This window comes from Erpetoichthys calabaricus, chromosome 6 (genome assembly GCF_900747795.2).
Source record: "Erpetoichthys calabaricus chromosome 6, fErpCal1.3, whole genome shotgun sequence".
Taxonomy (NCBI): Eukaryota; Metazoa; Chordata; class Cladistia; order Polypteriformes; family Polypteridae; genus Erpetoichthys; species Erpetoichthys calabaricus.
Window position 1 is genome coordinate 34,449,162 of NC_041399.2, and position 20,792 is coordinate 34,469,953.

At 37.4% G+C, this 20,792-nt stretch overlaps 1 protein-coding gene across 3 annotated transcripts in view; it reads left to right on the forward strand.

Annotated features, from left to right (window-relative positions):
• LOC114653266 (putative Polycomb group protein ASXL3) overlaps positions 1-20,792 on the forward strand; it is a 304,922-nt gene that overhangs the window by 186,384 nt on the left and 97,746 nt on the right. For 2 of the 3 annotated variants that reach the window (XM_028803472.2, XM_051929094.1), the window contains one exon: positions 3,883-4,004. The exons of the other annotated variant lie outside the window; for it this stretch is intronic. In XM_028803472.2, coding sequence (XP_028659305.2) covers positions 3,883-4,004 — 122 coding nt within the window. The remainder of the gene's footprint in view (positions 1-3,882; positions 4,005-20,792) is intronic. 3 annotated transcript variants of the gene reach the window in all.

Genomic DNA, 20,792 nt, shown 5'->3' on the forward strand with positions numbered 1-20,792 from the left:
AACCGTAAGTTTAAATGCTGTATGTTCACACGTTTTGTGGCGAGAACTTAATAACTCACATACAACAAACATGAAAAAACTTTTGAAAACAATTCAAAGATAAATGTTGCAAGGTAAACATATATAAAATATCATTGAGTTAATGTAGGGTTATGTCAGCTTGCATCTTCAAAGTTAAAAAGATTTTTTTTTTTTTTTTAAATAAATAAATAAAAAGGTTTAAGTTTATTCTGCGGTGGGTTGGCACCCTGCCCGGGATTGGTTCCTGCCTTGTGCCCTGTGTTGGCTGGGATTGGCTCCAGCAGACCCCCGTGACCCTGTGTTCGGATTCAGCGGGTTGGAAAATGGATGGATAGTTTAAGTTTATTTCCATGCTGAAAATGAAAGAAGGTTAAAAAGACACAGTGTTTTAACTGTATAGTGAGGAAAGCTTTTACTGCCAAAACATTGTGTTTTTAACCATTTTTCCTTTTCAGCATTGATAAATTGTGGTTATTTTGTAAGGTTATAAATAATTTATCTTGTTTTTTAATATACGGCCATCTGTGATGCAAGCTAATTTTAAATATAACAAAAACAGAATAGCCAAAAATGTTAGCATGCTTGAATAAGAAGATTAACAAATTTACCTTGCTAATTATGAAGTAATTCCTCCTCAAATATTTAATATTCTTTATCCAGTTTTGATACTATTGTTGTGCTTTTTAACAATACTTCTTACATTTTCAAAAATCGATTATTGGAAGTAAAAGGAGAGAGATGAAATAGATGTGATCTATTGCAGGCTAGCTAACAGGAAGAAGGTATATTTGTCAATGTGTCACTTCTGATATTGTAAAAAGAACTAGCTGTGTTGGACTTAAACCTTGGGGCCATGGGTACATTGTGCACTGAGCATACCTCTAATGCACCCCAGTGCCCCTGACTCTGAGAGACTGTCAGGTTTTCAGAGTTACTTATCCATCTTCAGTATATTTTTTAATCTGTCACTAATTTAATTAAAATGTATCCAGACAGGAGCCAAACAAATTTGAGTGATTATGGGAGCTGTAACTATGGTCTCCAGTAGCATTTGTGTTTGAGAATCTGCTGTCCATAGAATAAACGGTGTTTCTACCTTTTGTTTTGAGTAAGCACAAATCATTTAAAGAAATCAGAAAAAAATAAAAGCCTTTGGCAACTCTTTGACTTGATTGGCAGGGACGTTGAGACGATTGTGTCCAGGGACCTTTAAAGCAGAATGTCCAGCCATGCCTGGGGTATGGAGTTGGTTGAGTTTTTTTTAATGCATTGTTTTATTTTTAACCCAACCTAAAAAGATTCTTTATAAAATGAAACAGACTTCACCTCCAGAACTAGGCCTTCAAAGAGACTTATAAACACTAGGCCTCAAAAGTAAGCGTGGAACCCAAACTAAATAAACTGGCTTTTTAGTGTACACAGAAGAAAAAGAACCAAAGCTTATGTTGTTCAAAAGGGAGTGGGGGACCATAAAAACCCTGGTTTAGTCTTTAATCATAATAATAGTAAAGTTTATTCAAAAAATAAAGAAAAACAGAATTTTAAAATACAAAAGAGACAGGACAAAAGACAACTTAAGAAAGAATAAAATCCAATTATAGAAACCAAAGAATAAAAACTGTAAGAAAACTAATGCCACAGCAGGCAAACTGTGACCAATAAGTCATTTGCTATAAAATGGGGAACAGACCAAAACATATCAAAAATGTAAAGAGAGAGCAAACTAGGGGATGAGTGGAAATGACCAAATTTACAAAAAATGAAAAACATAGCAAAACATACTCAAAATCCTAGCCATAACTGGGTTATGCATGATATCTGAAATGTTGATATTATATAATGAATCTCAGCACAGCATACTGTACAAGGGGGAATGAGTACCAGCATATGCACAAGCAGTATTCTGGTTTTCTAGGTGTAGATTTTTTTACATTTACGATCATTTAAAACACATCATGGGTGAAAAATTAACATGATATTTTAGTAAAGCCGCATATACTGTACATTGGTGCAGTGGTTGGCAGTGCTGCTTTATGGATGCATGTTGGCCTGATAAATTGTAAAAACTGGATTTCAAAATAGATGTTGTAAGTAGCCTCGCAGTAAGGAGACCTGGGTTTGCTTCCCGGGTCCTCTCTGCATGGAGTTTGCATGTTCTCCCTGTGTCTGTGTGGGTTTCCTCCAGGTGCTCCGGTTTCCTCCCACAGTCCAAAGACATGCAGGTTAGGTGCATCCTCCAGGTGCTCCAGATTCCTCCCACAGTCCAAAGACATGCAGGTTAGGTTGGCGATCCAAAATTGTCCCTAGTGTGTGTGCCCTGCAGTGGGCTGGCGCCCTGCCCAGGATTCGTTCCTGCTTTGCGCCCTGTGCTGGCCGGGATTGGCTCCAGCAGACCCCCGTGACCCTGTGTTAGGATAAAGCGTGTTGGACAATGAGTGACTGACTGTTGTAAGTAGCAAATCTGCATTATCTTAATTATCTGGCTCCAAATTTAATGTGTTATGTTAAGTGTTATGTGTAAATGTTTATTTAATCAGCTTGATCTTTGCAGAAGCTGATGTTTACCAAGCTTGTTCTTATTGTTCAGTGCTGCTTGCAGGTGTATTTTTAGTGCCTTTTTCTTGTACCCAATTTAAGACTCTGATTTTACATATCAGTAGAGTGACACACTATTTCTTCTGTACATGATGAGCTGTTTTGGCAGTATTCTCTGTATATTACATGAAAAAATATATTAGGCCAAAGTACAGAATGGCATTTTCTAGATATTTCTACACATTTATGTTTTAAATTTGAATAAATTAACTTTTTATGTCTGCCTACCCAGTCCTGATCTATTCCGATTTAGGAGGGAATGCATGTATGTACTGTTAATTTATGTTACATTAAAATTCTATTGTAAGTCTTTTAGATGTTGTAACTGTGACACAACACAAGGCTCATGCTACTGCCATTTCAGTTGCTGTTTGTTTTGGGGAAATGAAACACAAGTTTGAGCAGATTTAAATCAGAAGGTTGACTTTGCCAGTTTAACACTTTCTACATTTTACTGTTGATGAACTCCATGCTTACTTTGGCAGTGTGTTCAGGTTGAAGAAGTGTTGGGTAATGAATCTTGTACATGCAGTAGTTTTTTTTTTTTTTTTTTTTTTTTTTTTTGAGTACATGGAGCCATGTACCTCCAGACAGTGACATTAAATTCACCATGTACTTTTGATGGTCTTTAGTTTGTTCTTTTCTCATCCTTTTAGTTTGGCATTCACCTTAGTATTTTCTGTCAGTAACTCTTTGTACATGATCTCCATCCCTCATCCCTCTAGTTGTCATTAATTGTTACCTGGTCTTTGAAGTGAAATCCGGACGGCACATTTATAATTGTTCAGTCAAAGGTGCTTGTGATCAGTATAGTCCCATTACCCATCTTCCCTGAAGGTTGTTGGTGATTTCACTGACAGATGTGAGTTTTTCTTTCATTGCGTAAGTTATTTTTCTACCATTTATGGCAAAATTATTTTTCACATCCGAAATGGTCTCTGCTAAATCCCAGGTACAATAGTGATCTCTTTTCTTTTCAGTTTATTCTGAATTGTTGATTATTGTCTACCTACTATTTATTATTGATTTTTTTCTCTTTCTGCATTCTCCTTGCTTTCTTCTCGTTCATGACTTGATTATTATTTTGCATGCTTGTTTAGTCCAACATACTTGCAGATCACTATACTATAGTACATTTTTATTGTCCAGGTAAACCATGGATCACTGCTTAATTGTTGAACCTTTTGGCCTAGGTATGATTTAGTTAATTTCAGAGAAAGCCGAAAGGAATTGCTAGAAATATTTGTTTATCATTTATCATTCCAGTATGTCCTATGAAGCTACCTGAAGAACAGTCTTCCGAAAACGAAACAAATCCCACCACTGCAGCAGTGCAGAATAAGTCTGTGTCTTCCACTCAGCAACATACCAAAAAAGCTCTAAAACAGGTAAGGCAGCAAGAGAAAATAAATTTAGATTTCAGCTAGAATAACTTACAAAGTATAATTAAATCCTGAAGAGGTGTCTAAATTTGTGGTGCATTTTGTTTTGTTTCAGTGAAAATCAAGTAAAAATCTTACAAATATTAATTGATAGTCTTTGGACAACAAAAGATAAATTAGTTAAGCGTACCTTAAGTTAATGAAAACTTTATAAACAGAAAATGAGAGAAGTGGGTAAAGCGTTTTTGGTTAAGATGATGCTGAGTGGTTAGTACATGTTTTCTAGGTTTTATATTTATTGTAATAGTTCAAATTTAACTTGAATGTAAAACTTCCTCATTATATGTTTTATACACACTTAATGTTTTTTCTTACGTTTCTGTTACATTTAATTTTGTTCTTATTTTTAACTTTATTTTATTTGTAATATGTATAGAGCACTAAGCTTATACATCAAAGTGCACTTTAGAAATGTTAGCTAAATTCAATTGAATAGGACTGAATAATATCACTAATTTTAAAATTCTGAACAGGATCCAAAGAATTAGTTATAACGTATTAACTTGCAGGAAGTGCATCTTTATGCAAAGATTTTTAAGAATCTGGAACAAACTACCGAGACATGTAGTTGAAGCAGAAACCTTGACACCTTTTAAGAAATACCTGGATGAGATACTGAGACAGCTTAGCTATTAGCCAAACAAAGCAGTTTGATGGATTGAATGATCTACTCTTGTTTGTCAAATTTCTTCCATTATAATTTTTTTTTTTTAATTTTCCTTGCATTTTATAGTTGTTTTTCTAAAATCAGAATTTATTAAAGGTCACAAATAGGTTTTCCCAGCATTGTAGATGTGGCTAAAAGTATTGGTACCTTACAACTATTTAAAAAAGAACCACAAGTTGAAACTGACAAAAAGTATTTGGCAGCCAAAATCTTTATTCCATAATTCATAGAGCTCTTGGTTTTGATTTAGAACTTAACATTTCAAAAACAAAATTAAAATGTCACTGGCAAAGTGGGAGTCCAAGCATAATATTTTGTAGCACACCCTTTTATGGCAATAACTACAATCATGTGCATTCTGTTACTCTGAATGAGACTTCTGTACCTCTCTCCTGTCAATCTTACCCACTGTTCTTGAGTAAAGAGCTTCAGTTCCTTATCCTATCTGAGAGTTTCAGCTCTTTCTACAGATGCTCAATTGAATCCAGAGCAGGATTGATAGCAGGTTACTTCAGAACATTTCAATATTTTCTTTTCAGCCATTCTTTGGTGGTCTTAGATGTATGTTTTGGGTCTTTATCCTGCTCGAGGACCCATGATTTCCGACTGAGACATAGCTTTCTGACTCTGGGTATTACATTTCTATCTAGAAGGCCTTGATAGTTATTACTGATTTCATTGTGCCATGCACAGATTCAAGAGACAGAACAGCAACCACATAACAATAATGAACTTCCTCCATATTTCCATATGCATCTTCAGCATACATGAAGTTGTTGTAATTTACCAAAAAACCCTAATTTAGTTTCATCTGTATAATGGACATTCTCCCAGAGGGACTATCACTTGTCAGCCTGAAGTTTAGCAAACTTCAGTCTGGTCTTTTTTTGTCTGTGTCTCAGAACCATGCAGCTCACTTTCATTCAGACAGTAATGGTGTGACTTAAAGCGGACCTTGATCTTGGAGGTCAGCCTGAATCTTTTCTTTTTAATTCCCTTTCTTCTTTCTCTACCATTTGAACTATCTGTTCAGTCCAGGGTCCATTAATCCTCTTGTGATCAAGTCCAGGGAAGCTGGTTGCAGTCCCATGGACCTTTAAACTTCTTGATAATATTAACTATTGTTCCTTGGTCACAAGAACATGATGCTCTTTGGTGAAGGTCTTGTAACCTTTACTTTGACAATGTATGGCTATCACCTTCTTTCTTTCCTCCTCATGCAAATCTCTGCTTTTCTTTCTCTTGTCCATGTTCGTTGTGATTTACACAATGACACAATTCAGCTGAGTGAGGACTTTGCTCCATTCAAAAAGGATGGGTGGCCGATTATAGGATTGAAAACACCTGTGATACTAATTAATAGTAATTAATCTACTTGAGTTATTGCCACAAACCAGTTGTGTCTTTTAGGTTCTATGGGGTACCAATAATTTTGTCAATTCCATTATCATTTGTTTTATTTTTTAAATATGTAAAGCCCTGATTCAAATGTTAACTGTCTCCTCTATGGAATGTAATATAAAGAATGGTGGATGCCAGTTATTTTTGTCAGTTTCAACTTATTTCATGGAATTTTTTTTTTTAAATAGTAGGTGGGTAGCAACACTTTTGCCCATGTTCATAAACAACATACAGTGACAGTTGTTTTACAGTTTCATGGGGATGTGAAAGACTAATATTAAATTATAAGGAAAAATGTGGTTGTAGTCATTGCAATTAAAGGTGATATATACAATTAGTGGGTGCTAGATTACTTTGCTCATTACATATATGAAATCATTTTTTAAAAAATGTGATATTTGTTCAGTAAGGTACCCATTTTTAATGCTGTATTTTGGTTGAAGACCTGAGAACATATAGTCTGAAATATTTGCAATAATCGAGTAAATCTGGAAGGGAGCAGATACTTCAGAGCACTGTGCATGTTAAATGTTTATGAGAAGGAAACACCAGTGACATGTTCAAAGTAATTTCTAAACTTTTGAATTGGCATTAAACATACAAATCCTGCAGTTATTTATTTTATTACAGAAGGCTATTTTAATTTTTGCAGGGAATGCTAAATTCAACCATGTATTTATTTTTTCCAGTTTATTCACAGAATGCCCATTACAAAGTTCTTTCTAGTTGATTAATGTAAACAACATACAGTAACCTGAAAACAAATAAAGGGAGTGAGGTTGCTATTTGTTCATTATTTAATGTTAACTTTTTCATCTGCTTAAAATTACTTTTAAGTGTTTTATTTTATTAAATATGGAGTAAAGATTGTGGCATTACAGTCAAGAATTTTCTAGTGAGACATCGTGTTATAAAAATCATGAACAAATATGGTTATAAAACACATCGTTTTACAATGAAGATACTGTAGACACACCTGTTTTTTTGTTTGTATTTTACTTTATCTGTTTATTCTGTTTGTTAGTTGAGAGAAAGGCAATGACAATTTTTTTTTATTAGCAGCGTTTTTAAAAATAGCAACTTGGTCTTTGTGGGAAATCATCTCAAAGAAGGCAATTAACTTCACTGTTGTGAAGCTTCTGAATGGTGATACTAAAAGACAAAAATATCTGTAAATAGATGTATTCATAGGTTACAACTTACGGCAGCTAGATACCATAATAAGCCTCACTACAAATGATTATGGTTGATGTAACTGTTCATATTGTGACTTAAAATTCATCAGTTTTGAGTCCCAGTTCTTACTGCATTTACATTAGACATACCAATGAAAATTTGCTTATAGTTGTATGTATACATTTTATTTCAAAAATATTAAAATACCAAAATCTCCATGGGGAGTTACATTTTTAGTAGTTAGAAAAAAATCTACTTTGGACAATGTTACTGATCTGGAGAAGGCATTTGACAGGATGCTATGAGAGGGGGTGAGTTATGCATTGAGAAAGTTAAGTGTGGACAAAACGTTAGTGTCTGTGGTGATGTGAATGAATTAGGAAGCATGAATGATGGTAAGGACAGCAGATATGGCATAGTGAACGTTTTGAGATTAACATGGAGCTGCACCAGGAATCTTTTGTGAGCCTGGCACTTTGTGATAGTAAATAGATTTGATAACCAGAAAGGTGCAATAAAAATTCCCATGAAAACTCTAATAGAGTTTGCCAAAGATTGATACACAAAGTGATACAGAAAAAAAGCAAGACAAGACTGCACATAGAATGAATGCAGAGTTAAGAGGTAAAACTAGACTTGGAGTCAATAGGCATTATGCTGAGGATAAACATACTTAATATACTTTAGGTAGGTGGAGCAAAATGGCTGAGGTACGATAATTGGGTGAAGTGGTGCACATACAGTGCATCCGGAAAGTATTCACAGCGCATCACTTTTTCCACATTTTGTTATGTTACAGCCTTATTCCAAAATGGATTAAATTTATTTTTTTCCTCATAATTCTACACACAACACCCCATAATGACAACGTGAAAAAAGTTTACTTGAGATTTTTGCAAATGTATTAAAAATAAAAAAATTGAGAAAGCACATGTACATAAGTATTCACAGCCTTTGCCATGAAGCTCGAAATTGAGCTCAGGTGCATCCTGTTTCCCCTGATCATCCTTGAGATGTTTCTGCAGCTTAATTGGAGTCCACATGTGGTAAATTCAGTTGATTGGACATGATTTGAAAAGGCACACACCTGTCTATATAAGGCCCCACAGCTGACAGTTCATGTCAGAGCACAAACCAAGCATGAAGTCAAAGGAATTGTCTAGTCCTCCGAGACAGGATTGTTTCGAGGCACAAATCTGGGGAAGGTTACAGAAAAATTTCTGCTGCTTTGAAGGTGCAGCACAGTGGCCTCCATCATCCGTAAGTGGGAGAAGTTCGAAACCACCAGGAATCTTCCTAGAGCTGGCCGGCCATCTAAACTGAGCAATTGGGGGAGAAGAGCCTTAGTCAGGGAGGTGACCAAGAACCCGATGGTCACTCTGTCAGTGCTCCAGAGGTCCTCTGTGGAGAGAGGAGAACCTTCCAGAAGGACAACCATCTCTGCAGCAATCCACCAATCAGGCCTGTGTGGTAGAGTGGCCAGACGGAAGCCACTCCTTAGTAAAAGGCACATGGCAGCCCGCCTGGAGTTTGCCAAAAGGCACCTGAAGGACTCTCAAACCATGAGAAAGAAAATTCTCTGGTCTGATGAGACAAAGATTGAACTCAAAGGAGTGGCTTCAGGACAACTCTGTGAATGTCCTTGAGTGGCCCAGCCAGAGCCCAGACTTGAATCCGATTGAACATCTCTGGAAAGATCTTAAAATGGCTGTGCACCGACGCTTCCCATCCAACCTGATGGAGCTTGAGAGGTACTGCAAAGAGGAATGGGTGAAACTGGCCAAGGACAGGTGTGCCAAGCTTGTGGCATCATATTCAAAAAGACTTGAGGCTGTAATTGCTGCCAAAGTTGCATCAACAAAGTTTTGAGCAAAGGCTGTGAATACTTATATATATGTGATTTCTCAGTTTTTTTATTTTTAATAAATTTGCAAAAACCTCAAGTAAACGTTTTTCCCATTGTCATTATGGGGTGTTGTGTGTAGAATTCTGTGGAAAAAATGAATTTACTCCATTTTGGAATAAGGCTGTAACATAACAAAATGTGGAAAAAGTGATGCGCTGTGAATACTTTCCGGATGCACTGTAGATGCAGGTAGAGGTGTATATTCAAAGAAGTTCATAGTTAGAGGTGGTGTTAGATGGTGTGGAGGAATGTGTCTTAACCCAAATGACACCTAAGACGGCTGATATGGTGGCAACTGGCTATCCTTAGCAAACCTGTAAAATAATGAGGATGATGAATTATTAAAACTTTTTAACTTTATTCTTCACATTGTCTCTATTCAACAGAAGTGGAATTTTTGCATGTAAATCCTAGTGAGGATTAATGGCTGCAGAGTGTCAGAAGAAGCCATCCATAAAAAGAGATATGAAGAATGTGTGTGTATGTGTGTATGTGATAGCGAGTGTGACAATGACAGCAAGCAAGAGAAAGAAAGAGGAATACTTACAACCCTCACAAGAAATGCAGTTAGGTTTAAATTGATTGGACTGGGTGCATGGGCGCTGGCTTGGCTTGACTTACAGAGTTGGGGAAACTGAGTGCAGACGCTGTTGCCTGTGACCCTAAATGAGTGTTGTGAGGTAGTGTGCATGTGCAGGCAATAGACAAGGTAGAGAAAGATCTTTCGAGTTATGTGTAAGGAGTTTTGGAAGAATGGAGTGCTATTGAAAATCCACATTCAGGAAGATGTCATCCAGTAAACCTTGCTTGAGGGAGAGATAGTGTGTCTCACAGTGTTTTAGGCTACCAGCATCAGTGATAATGAAATATCAGATGAGTAAGGACAGAGAAAAACCAAACAAAATGCTGATAAATTAACATATTATTTTGTCATAAAATACAACCATCAAATAACATTAAAATATAAACATTCATCAGATACTCAACACTGGAAGCAGAAGCGCAAATGAATATCCATTCAGTAAACTGCATATTGCCTGGCTAATACATAACAATCAACGTTCACCACATTCACAATTTCAGTCCAAGAACATAAAATATAATATTTCACGCCGATGTGATTAAAAATTATTTATTTTCCAGTTTTTTTTTTTCAATGAGCAAAGTCCCAAATTGTATTGTATTTAAGTAGTCTATCCATGATAATGTTGATGACAACTATTTTAATGCAGTGAGATGCACAATTTCACACAGGATTGCATCACAGAAAATTCAGGTAATGGTCAATTGAAAGGCTCTATCCTTCAGACCTTAAAATGTTGAAAACTTCAGGCCTTACTTTCAGATATGCACAGAGATACAGTATGCCAAAACAAAATGGGGTTGAAGGGCCTGTCCAAGCAACTTGGAAACAGGCTAGTAACACCAGGCACAAAGATAATTTCACACACTTCAAGTGGAATGTTTTTCATGATAAGAAATTGCATTGAGTATATCAGGTAAATATTAATCAAAAATGATTATGATAAAGTTTGCTAATGAACATTTTAATAATACATTAAATTATTCAGGCACATTTACTTATTTATTTTTTGCAAAACAGCACCACCTACTGGGAATAGGGGAGGGATGGGTTGGGGAGGATGTGTAGTGCTGCATTTACCCCAAACATAGAGACGCCACTGTACTTTGTGATTGAACTATCATACTTTTTGATGTTGCTTTGGTATTTCATGTTTTTTGTTTTATGAATGAAGGCAGGAATAGATCATTTTACCTACTTTTCTTTTGGAACGAATATTACATGTTCGGTGGTTATGCAGAAAGTTCAGTACATGAAGCAGAGTGCTGAGTCTTTGCATTTTTTTAATTTGTATTATTTTAGGTAAGCAATTAGATGTCTATTGGTGGAATTCGGATGGAATTCATATAAGGCAGATATGGGATAAATTAAGTTTAATATAAGAAAATGTAATTTTTGTATATATGGAAAATATATATTTAAGCTGTTCTGAAAGATTAACAAAGTGAGTTATTTATTGAGTAATTATTAGTGATTGATTGACAGCTTTGTGGTTTAAGGTTCAGTTCTCGGGCTAGTGCACTTTAAAGTAATTTTTTCAACTGACATAGGGGAGCAATTAGAAAGACGCTGGTCAGGTGTCAATTACACAAACATTTTTGAAAATGTTTCCTTAGTCAGTGAGTTCTGAATACATGGACCCACTTCTGTAGCAATGTGGTTGAAAGTAGAACATTGGAGACCTTTAAATCTCAGCACAGTATAAATGTGAAATTCTTAGTAAATAAGAATTGACAAGGTTATTTGGCTGAATGGTCTTCACTTGTCAAAATATTTTTTATAGTATGTTCTTATGTTTCTACCATTTTGCTTTATTTAGGTTTACTTACAATGTACTATACAAGCAGACTGAGGAGATTTTCATGATCTTAAATTAAGCAAGAATCATCTGGTTACTAGTACCTTCTTTTAGCCTTAGCATTTATATTTTTCCCAAGTTATGTTTAATTTCTTTAGGTAATGTTTCCTAAAGGATCACCTTTGGAAGAAGTAGTTATACTATAAGAGAGAATAAAATTTTATTTTAGACTTAATTATTAGTTATGAAATTGACATGTGAGCTTCTATGTATATGAACTGTTAAGATTTCACATCTAAACCTGCCTTTTTATTTAATGAACACTGTTCTGAATATGTAATATAAATTGAGTATTAAAAGTAAACATCCAAGATTCTTTGCAGTTACTTAAATTGCTTGTCTTTTACCTGCATGGTGGCCTGACTGCTGATGTAGTTCATGATGAAAAGGGCCACCTGAGCTGCAAAGAACAATATACTATTGAAACGTGGAATGTGAGAGGGATGAAGATTGGAAAGTTGGACATTATCAAGCAGGAAATGAAAAGAACGAGCATGGACCTAGTAGGAATCTGTGAACTGCACTGGATTGGATCTGGTGACTTCAGCTCAGACGACTACACGATTTATTACTCGGGCAACAAGACAGAAAGTAGAAAGGCAGTTGCCATTGTGGCAAACAAAAGGATTGCAATATGCATACAGAGCCCCCAGTACATCAAAGATAGGTCATGTCCATCCGCATCATAGGGAAGCCTCTGAATGTGTCCATCATCCTAGTCTATGAATCAACAGAAGACGCGTCAGAGCAGAACATTGAGGATTTCTAGGCCCAGGTCCAAAGCGCACTCAATAGAACCCCAAGAAAGGACATCATCTACATTATGGGTGGCTTCAATCCCAAAGTTGGAGAAGGAGAGGATGCAGGAGGGGTTAACAGGTATGGCCCAGGGGAGAAGAAAGAAGCTGGGGACCTCCTTGTGCAGTTCTGCTAAGAGAACAAACTTAGAATCACTAACCCCTTCTTCACACAGCCCTATACACCTGGACATCCCCAAATGGGCAGCATCATAACCAGATTGACTACATCATCTGCCAGCAAAAATAGAAAGTAACAATTGTTTGTGTGAAAACACTACCAGGCGCAGACTGTGGATATGATCACCAACTCCTTGTGGCTAAAGTCAGTGTCAGATTATACAAGATCAAGCATGCAGACAGTCAGAGGAAGTTTGTGAGATGTTTGTGTGTTAGTGAGATTCTTGTGCAGTATGCAATCAAAGTGAGTAACAGGTTCAACCTGCTCAAGCAGGAAGGAGGAAGCCCAGACGAATTGAATGCAGAGATCAAAGGGATCATCAGTGAAACTGCTCAAGAGCATGTGCCATATAAGATGCCAGTACGTGGTGGGAACTAGTTAACTGCAGCCACCCTCCAAATCTCTAATACGAGGAGAGAGGCAAAAGCTAAGGGCAGGTTGAATGAGGTGAGGCAACTTAATGCCGATTTCCAATGAGAAGCCAGAAAAGATAAGAACAACTTCCAGAATACTCTCTTCATGAATTTCGAAGAAGCCTAAGGGCCGCACCAGGGAATTATTCGCCTTTGGTGTGAAAATGCCTCACTCAGCATGCCAATCAACCATCAAAGACCTTCAGAATGAAATTAGTGACCAGCCAGACATCAAGCAGAGATGGAAAGAATACACTGAGGAATTATACACTAGCACTAACTACCCTGAAGAGGTCGGGGGTCAAGAGGAAGCAGAACCAGACTAAATGGAAAGTGAAGTAGATTGGGTGCTGAGGCAACTGCCAAACAACAAAGCACCTGGCATTGATGGAATCCCTGCAGATCTGCTCTAACCAGTCCCAAGAGCCACACTGACAGCTCTATGCCAGAAGATGTGGAGGACCTGCACCTGGCCAAAGGGCTGGAAAAGATCAGTTTTTATCCCACTGCTGAAGAAAGGTGACGCCAGGGATTGTGCCAGCTATAGAACAATTGCCCTGGTCCCCCACACCAGCAAGGTGCTTTCAAAGATCATTTAGAGGCGCTTGAGCACCATCCTTGATTGAGAACTTCCTGACATCCAAGCTGGATTCTGTAACAGTAGAGGGACCCGTGATCACAACGCAAACTTGAGGTGGATCATAAAAAAGGTGAGGGAGTACCAGAAGAAGCTATACCTGTGCTTCATTGATTATACCAAGGCTTTTGACTGTGTTGCGCATGATAAGCTTTGGGAAGCACTGAGTGAGGTAGGAGTGCCAGTGCACCTGATCAGGTTAATCAAATCACTCTATTATGTTCAAGAAGTAACAGTGCAAACCAGGTATGGAGACACAGAATGGTTCCAGATCAAAAAGGGTGCAAGGCAAGGATGCATCCTCTCTTCTTTTCAATCTCTATGCAAAAGTAATCATGAGGAAGCTGGACTTGAATGATTCGAGTGTTGGGGTGAATATAGGCGGAAGAACCATCAGCAATTTCAGTAACACAGATGATGCTACCCTGCTGTCAGAGAGTGAGAAGAACCTGAAGAAGTTGATCCTGAAGCTGAAAGAAGAAAGCAAGAAAATTGAACTTTACCTGAACATCAAGACCAAGATCATGACTACCGCCAACAAGAAAGTCCACATAAAGATCAACAATGAATAAATAGAAGTGATTGACAGCTTTGCTTTCCTTGGATCCCTCATTGATCACATTGGCGGTTCAACAGCAGTGGTCAAGTATCGATTAGCACTAGGGCGCACAGCCATAGTGAGCATGGACCAAATATGGCAGTGCAAGGGTCTCAGTCACCATCAAACAAAGACTGATAACGGCCATTGTGTTCCCAGTCACAATGTATGGTTGCAAGACCAGGACACTCATAAAAGCAGACAGAAGAAAAATTGATGCCTTCAAGCTGTGATGCTGGAGAAGACTTACACAAATCCAATGGACAGCTAAGATCACCAACAAATATGTTCTTGATCATATAAACCCATTTTTGTCCCTGGACAGCAAGATCACCAGACAGAAACTGACCTATATTGGATATGTGATGAGGGCGAATTTACTAGAAAAGGAGGTGCTACTCGGAATGGTCAGTGGTAAAAGGAATCAAGGGAGACCAAAGGCAACTAACAGAAGCCGTGGAAAACAGAGAAGCATGGCAAGGACTGACGTTCAGTGTATCCAAGGGTCTGACACAACTGAATGGATAGGAGGATAGAGACTGATGTTTAACTGTTGTGTTATTATTAAAACTATTCCACAGCACATTTTAATTGCGCTTTTATGAGACATCAGTGTTTGTTTTTTATTTGACCTAAATTAACCTTTTTTGTGTTTTTTGAATTTGTCATTGAACTTTGTGTCTAAACTTGGCACAGTTTTATGTTTCCGGTTTACCCTTTCAAATTTTGGTGTCATATCTTTGAAAAACAGCTATTTACAGAAGTAGTTTTGTTGATATGTGTCATGGAGCAACCAGTGCGCCTCTGGACCACTACATTCTTCATAGTGATATACAGTGGATCTGATATGCAGTAGGATTAGAGGTAAGATAAAGAAATGTTTAGATACTGTTTGAACTATATACAGTTGTTCAGTCAGCTATGTATGGGGGTGAATAATATAATGTGTCCTCAATTCGTTGTAAGATGGCTTAAGATCATTTTGACATTACACAGCCTTTCCAGCAGTTTTCAGTCATAGGCTTAATTTACATAATCTTAGCAAGTCAGGGAAAGTCATGTAGTGTGACATACGCAGCGACTCAATCCAACCAGTCTGCAACTCACCTCAACAAAATCAAACAGGTTTGATATACAGTGGAACCTCTAGATACGAGTTTAATTCGTTCCAGCACTGAGCTTGTATAGCGAATTTCTCGTATCTAGAACAAACTTCCCCATTGAAAATAATGGAAATCCAGTTAATCCGTTCTGCACCCCAAATATATTAACATAAAAATCAATTTTCCTAACAAATAACACTGATAAATTATATATACTGTAGTCTACCTTTAATAAATAACACTGGTAAATAATATAACTGATTATTAAAAGAATCAAAACAGGTGTCCAAAGTGCAGTAGAGCATTCAATAAATCTTTAAATAAATAATCCTTAAAACAGTTGTGAAGTGGAGGTTTAAAATACACAAGAATAACAATCCTTTAACACGAGGTTAAAACGTCAAAAGGATGCCGTCTTTAAAAAACAGATGACAATCCCCGGTGCTTCTTCTCTGTTAGCGTCTCACCTGTGGGCTCTGCAACAGGCGAGACACTCTTAATGCAGCTGACCTTCTCTACACCGTCCTGCTTCAGCTGTTTGGCTCGCCTGTTCAGCTCACTGTTCAGCTACACGCGAGCCTGCACTCACTCGCCCGCCTGCGCGCGCGCGCTCTCTCTCTCTCTCTCTTTTCTTTTACTTTTTCTCCCCCTTAACCGGCTCGTGCTTCTCTATATATGCGGGGAGGACATGGCAGCTGCAGCCCATCAGCCACAGGAACAATCATGGATGTGGGCAGTTTCCCACCTGTGCACTTAAGTGAGAAACGCAGACACCGCAGATCGCGGCTCGCAACTGCTACCACGCCCCCTTGCTAAGCCGCGAGCTATACCCACAGCCTGGCTCGTGGCTCGTTACGTGAGCCAATGCTCGTATTTAGATCTGAATTTTTCACTCATACTTTCCTCGTATTTTGAATTTCTCGTATACAGAGGTGATCGTATCTCGAGGTTCCACTGTATATGGGTTGGCTGTTTGATTCAGTGTTGACAACCAATTAGCAATCACCCGGAAGCACAATGTATATAATGCAATAGTGAGAAATAAAAAATAAAGGTGCTTGTTTGTATGATGTCTTATTTTTTTACATGTTATGATAGAATAGAGAAAAGGAAAAAGTCCTGAGATTGCAGCTGAATTTTCATATCTGTATTACACAGGCATTTACTCTCAGGGGACATGTTATTGTCCATCAGAAAAGGGTCAAGTTCACAATAGTTTGGAAATGTGAAACTTTAGTGGAAGAGCATCATGCAGTCTCATAATTTTACTTCTACTCCAACTAGGTGAAGAAATCAGCAACCACAATCATCAAGTTTGACATTCCCTCTGACTAGAAGTGACGTAGCATTGGTTTTACAGAGAGGAGAGTTGTTTCTAACACAGATGAGTTGAGAACAATCCCACCATTAATGTTGAACATCATAATAATAATAATTCATTACATTTATATAGCGCTTTTCATAGACTTGAGGAAGCAGGCAACAGATAGAGGGATTACTGGAGAGAGGGTTGGTAGCTTTAAATTTCTTGGAGTGACCATCACTGATAACTGAAGTGACGACATCACATCTTATCTACTGTATGATTGTGAAAATTCAGTCATTTGTTTATTTCAGTAAATGTCTGAGGAAAGTCCCAATTTCTCCATCCGTGATCACCAGCATCTATAGGTACAGTGAAATCCATTCTCACTGGTTGTATAACATCCTGGTATAGCTTCTTTCTGGAACTCAAAACATGTTAGAGGGTAGTGGAGTTGGCTCATGAAATTTCTTTCTATCCAGGACATATATAAGACTTGGTGTCTTATAAAGGCAAATAGTATTATTAAACAACTCAGTCATCCTTCACATTTACTTTTCTTCGCCATCCATTTATGACCTTTAGCACTTGTAGCAGTGGATTCAGGATTAGTTTTATCCATAGCTCATAAGACTACTCCGCATTCACTCATTATGATACACTGCACGAGTGCTTCTTGTGTATATTGTCTAATTTTTCCATTTGATGCATGGCATTATATTTACTGTGTTTGTGTTCATTGTATGATTTTTGGTGTTGTGCTGTTGTCAGTAGTCTATGGGGAAAATGCAAGTAGGAATTTCCTTGCAATATGTACATATAAAAATAAGTTTGAATTTGAAGTTGAATTAACTTTTTCACAGAATGATAATAATATGTAGGGATGCTGCATGTTTTCTTCTAGATAACAGCAAAAGTCTTATTTATGCAATGTAGATGTAAGTTCAGGCAGATGAAAGGAAGGAAAAATCCCTAATCACGAAGCTCATTAAAGAGCTGAACTCTTTCTGTGATACCGAAAATGATAAATTATTGAACTTTTGTTCTACATGATCTTACCCTTTTTTATGTTGTTTGTGCCTTAGCGAAATTCTGGGAATTGATATAATTAAAGCCTTGATGTTACTGTTTTGCACAAAATTATGCTTGTATTTTTTACATTTATGAAATACTTTTGTATAAATAGAATTTAACATCTCAAACCTGCTTAATCCATGTGTCCTTTGCACTCCAGGCCCCCACATTCTATTTTTTATAATTGGTATTTAATGGAACAGTCAACAAATATAATTCTGTTTTCTTTATCACTAATATATCAGATCGGCATCCATGGCTCAGCTAGTACCTCATATGTCATGCATCTTGGGTTTGAATTCCTGGCTAGTAACTGTTAGTATGGAGATTATATATTCTTCCAGTGCTTCTATGAGTTTCCTTTAAAATACTTTTGATTTTTCTTAATATGTATCAACGATGTTTGTGATAATTAGCAATTGTTAATTGGCTGTTTGTTTGTGACTGGCACCCTATCTGCCTGGTAGTGTGGCCGTTCCACTTGCCCATCAGTCCTCCAGGGCAGTTCTTTTGCTGCCTTGCTGCTTTAAAGGTCTCCCAACTTGGGACTACTAGAATATTACGAAAATTCTCATGACAGCAAGCCATCTAGTACAACAAAGCTTGTTAATCCTGTCCACAGTCAAGCTTTGAATGTCACTAAAGTTCTACTCTACCACACTTGGTAATTTATCCCATGTGTCTATGGTTCTTTTTGTGAAGAAAAACTTTCTAATGTTTGAGCAGTATTTACCCTTTACAAGTTTCCCAACTGTATTTCCATGTTCTTACCTGAATCCACTGTACTAATTCCTGAAAACTTCAACCATATCACCTCTTAATCTCCAGTTGCTTAAACTGAACAGGTTCAGCTTCTTTTATTTTTATTCATAGTTTGTATCTCTCAGTACCAGAATTAGCTTATGTGCTCTCCTCTAACCTTTTCCTAGTGTTGTTGTTTGTTTTTTGAAGCCAGGATACCAAAACTGCATGCAGTACTGCACGTGAGGCCTCACCAGTACACTATAAAGCTTTAGTGTAATCTCTTTCATTTGTTCCCATCAAAAAGTACTCGGAAAAGGTTCAAGTAGATTAGGAAAACTAGCCCATACTTGGCGAAGGACACTAGTAAAAGAAGCAAGTCAGTTTGGAAAGTCGTGGGGTAAAATAAAAAAAACTGGGTTTGTGACAGATCAGAATGATAAAAAGTTTTAAAGGTCCTGTGCTCCTTGTTGTAGTGACAGTAATCCATCCATCCATTTTCCAACCCGCTGAATCCGAACACAGGGTCACGGGGGTCCGCTGGAGCCAATCCCAGCCAACACAGGGCACAAGGCAGGGAACCAATCCTGGGCAGGGTGCCAACCCACCGCAGGACACACACAAACACACCCACACACCAAGCACACACTAAGGCCAATTTAGAATCGCCAATCCACCTAACCTGCATGTCTTTGGAATGTGGGAGGAAACCGGAGCGCCCGGAGGAAACCCACGCAGACACGGGGAGAACATGCAAACTCCACGCAGGGAGGACCCGGGAATCGAACCCAGGTCCCCAGATCTCCCAACTGCGAGGCAGCAGCGCTACCCACTGCGCCACCGTGCCGCCCGTGACAGTAATTATTATTATTATTATTCCTGTAACCTCCTTTTACTTGTACTGTACTCATCATGCTACTGTATATAACCTAACATTCTGTTAAGTTTCTTAACGCAGCCTTAACCTAGTTTCTCAGCCTTCTTAACAGCTTCTATACACCATCTAGAAGTAATTACTGTAGTGATGAGTCCAGTGTGACTCTCATGTCCTCATTATCTCTTTTATTGGGAGGGTTAGGTATTCTTGGCAACTGCTGGGTTGCTTGTCCTCTAGCGTCCTTGGAAAACATTACATACTGGGGTCCAGAGCACATCTCCCCTTCGACCTTCCCAGGCTTTCATGCAAATATATAAAGCATATATCTCCTTGTTTTACCTTTCCTTCTGTACAAGCATTATCTCTTCGTTTGTATGCAGCTTTCTTCTTCAGAGGGGCATGATGTGGGAACGTTTCTTTCCTTCATTATCCTCTTGATTATTGTTATGTTAGAAATATATCTGTGCATGTGGTTATTAATAATATAAAGCTGCTTTGGTACCCAGACTTTAAATCTAACAATACTGCATTTCCTTTACTCATGCTTTTAGTTAAAATACTGCATGAATGCTTAAATTATTACGAACAGTCCTTAATACCGATAGTGGATTTGACTGGTAAGATGGAAGAAACATAAACCTTAAAAACAAGTTCACTAGAATTCCTTTAAACGTACTGTACATTTTGGGTATATGCTAGTGTCGCCTTCTGTCCATAGTTTGATTAATTAAAGTCATGCAGAAAATGTCACATGCAAAATTAATCATTTTTGGCATTATGTTTTTAAGCCTATAAAATGATAGCACTAGACTAAATGTTAAAAAGAGCTTTGTATGTATTTCTCTTACTGTTTTTAAATAACTGGTGATGACATTAAAATAGTCAAAATGAAGTATTTTACAGTATGAATAATTCCTCCTTAGAGCTGAAAAATCCTGTTCTCTCAATACAGTTCAGATTTCAAGAAGCACTTCAAGATTATATCTCCAGCATAATTTTATTGCCTAATATATCTGCATAGCTATGTATTAAATAAAGTTGATATTAAAATTAAAATTCAATTAAAGTCATGCTGACATGGCAACAGTAAATTTATTCTGTTTCTCATTTAGTTGCTTGCTTTGTAATAACCTTGAAGCTTTCCTGGGAATACTAGAATGTTACTTTGTATTTGAGCAAACCACAAGAAGAGATTTTTCACTGTCAGTGTAATTCTTGACTCTTGCTGTATAAATCAAATACTGAATTTGATCAGTGACTACTCTTACTGAATGTATGTATGATGTTCCTGATATATTTTAAGTTAATGTTGGTAAAATTAAAAGATGACTAAAATAATATAAGGTGACTGGTAGCTTATCCACAATTTTTTCTGCCAAGAGCCAGATGCTGCCAAAATAGAATCTGTCTTACTGCAAC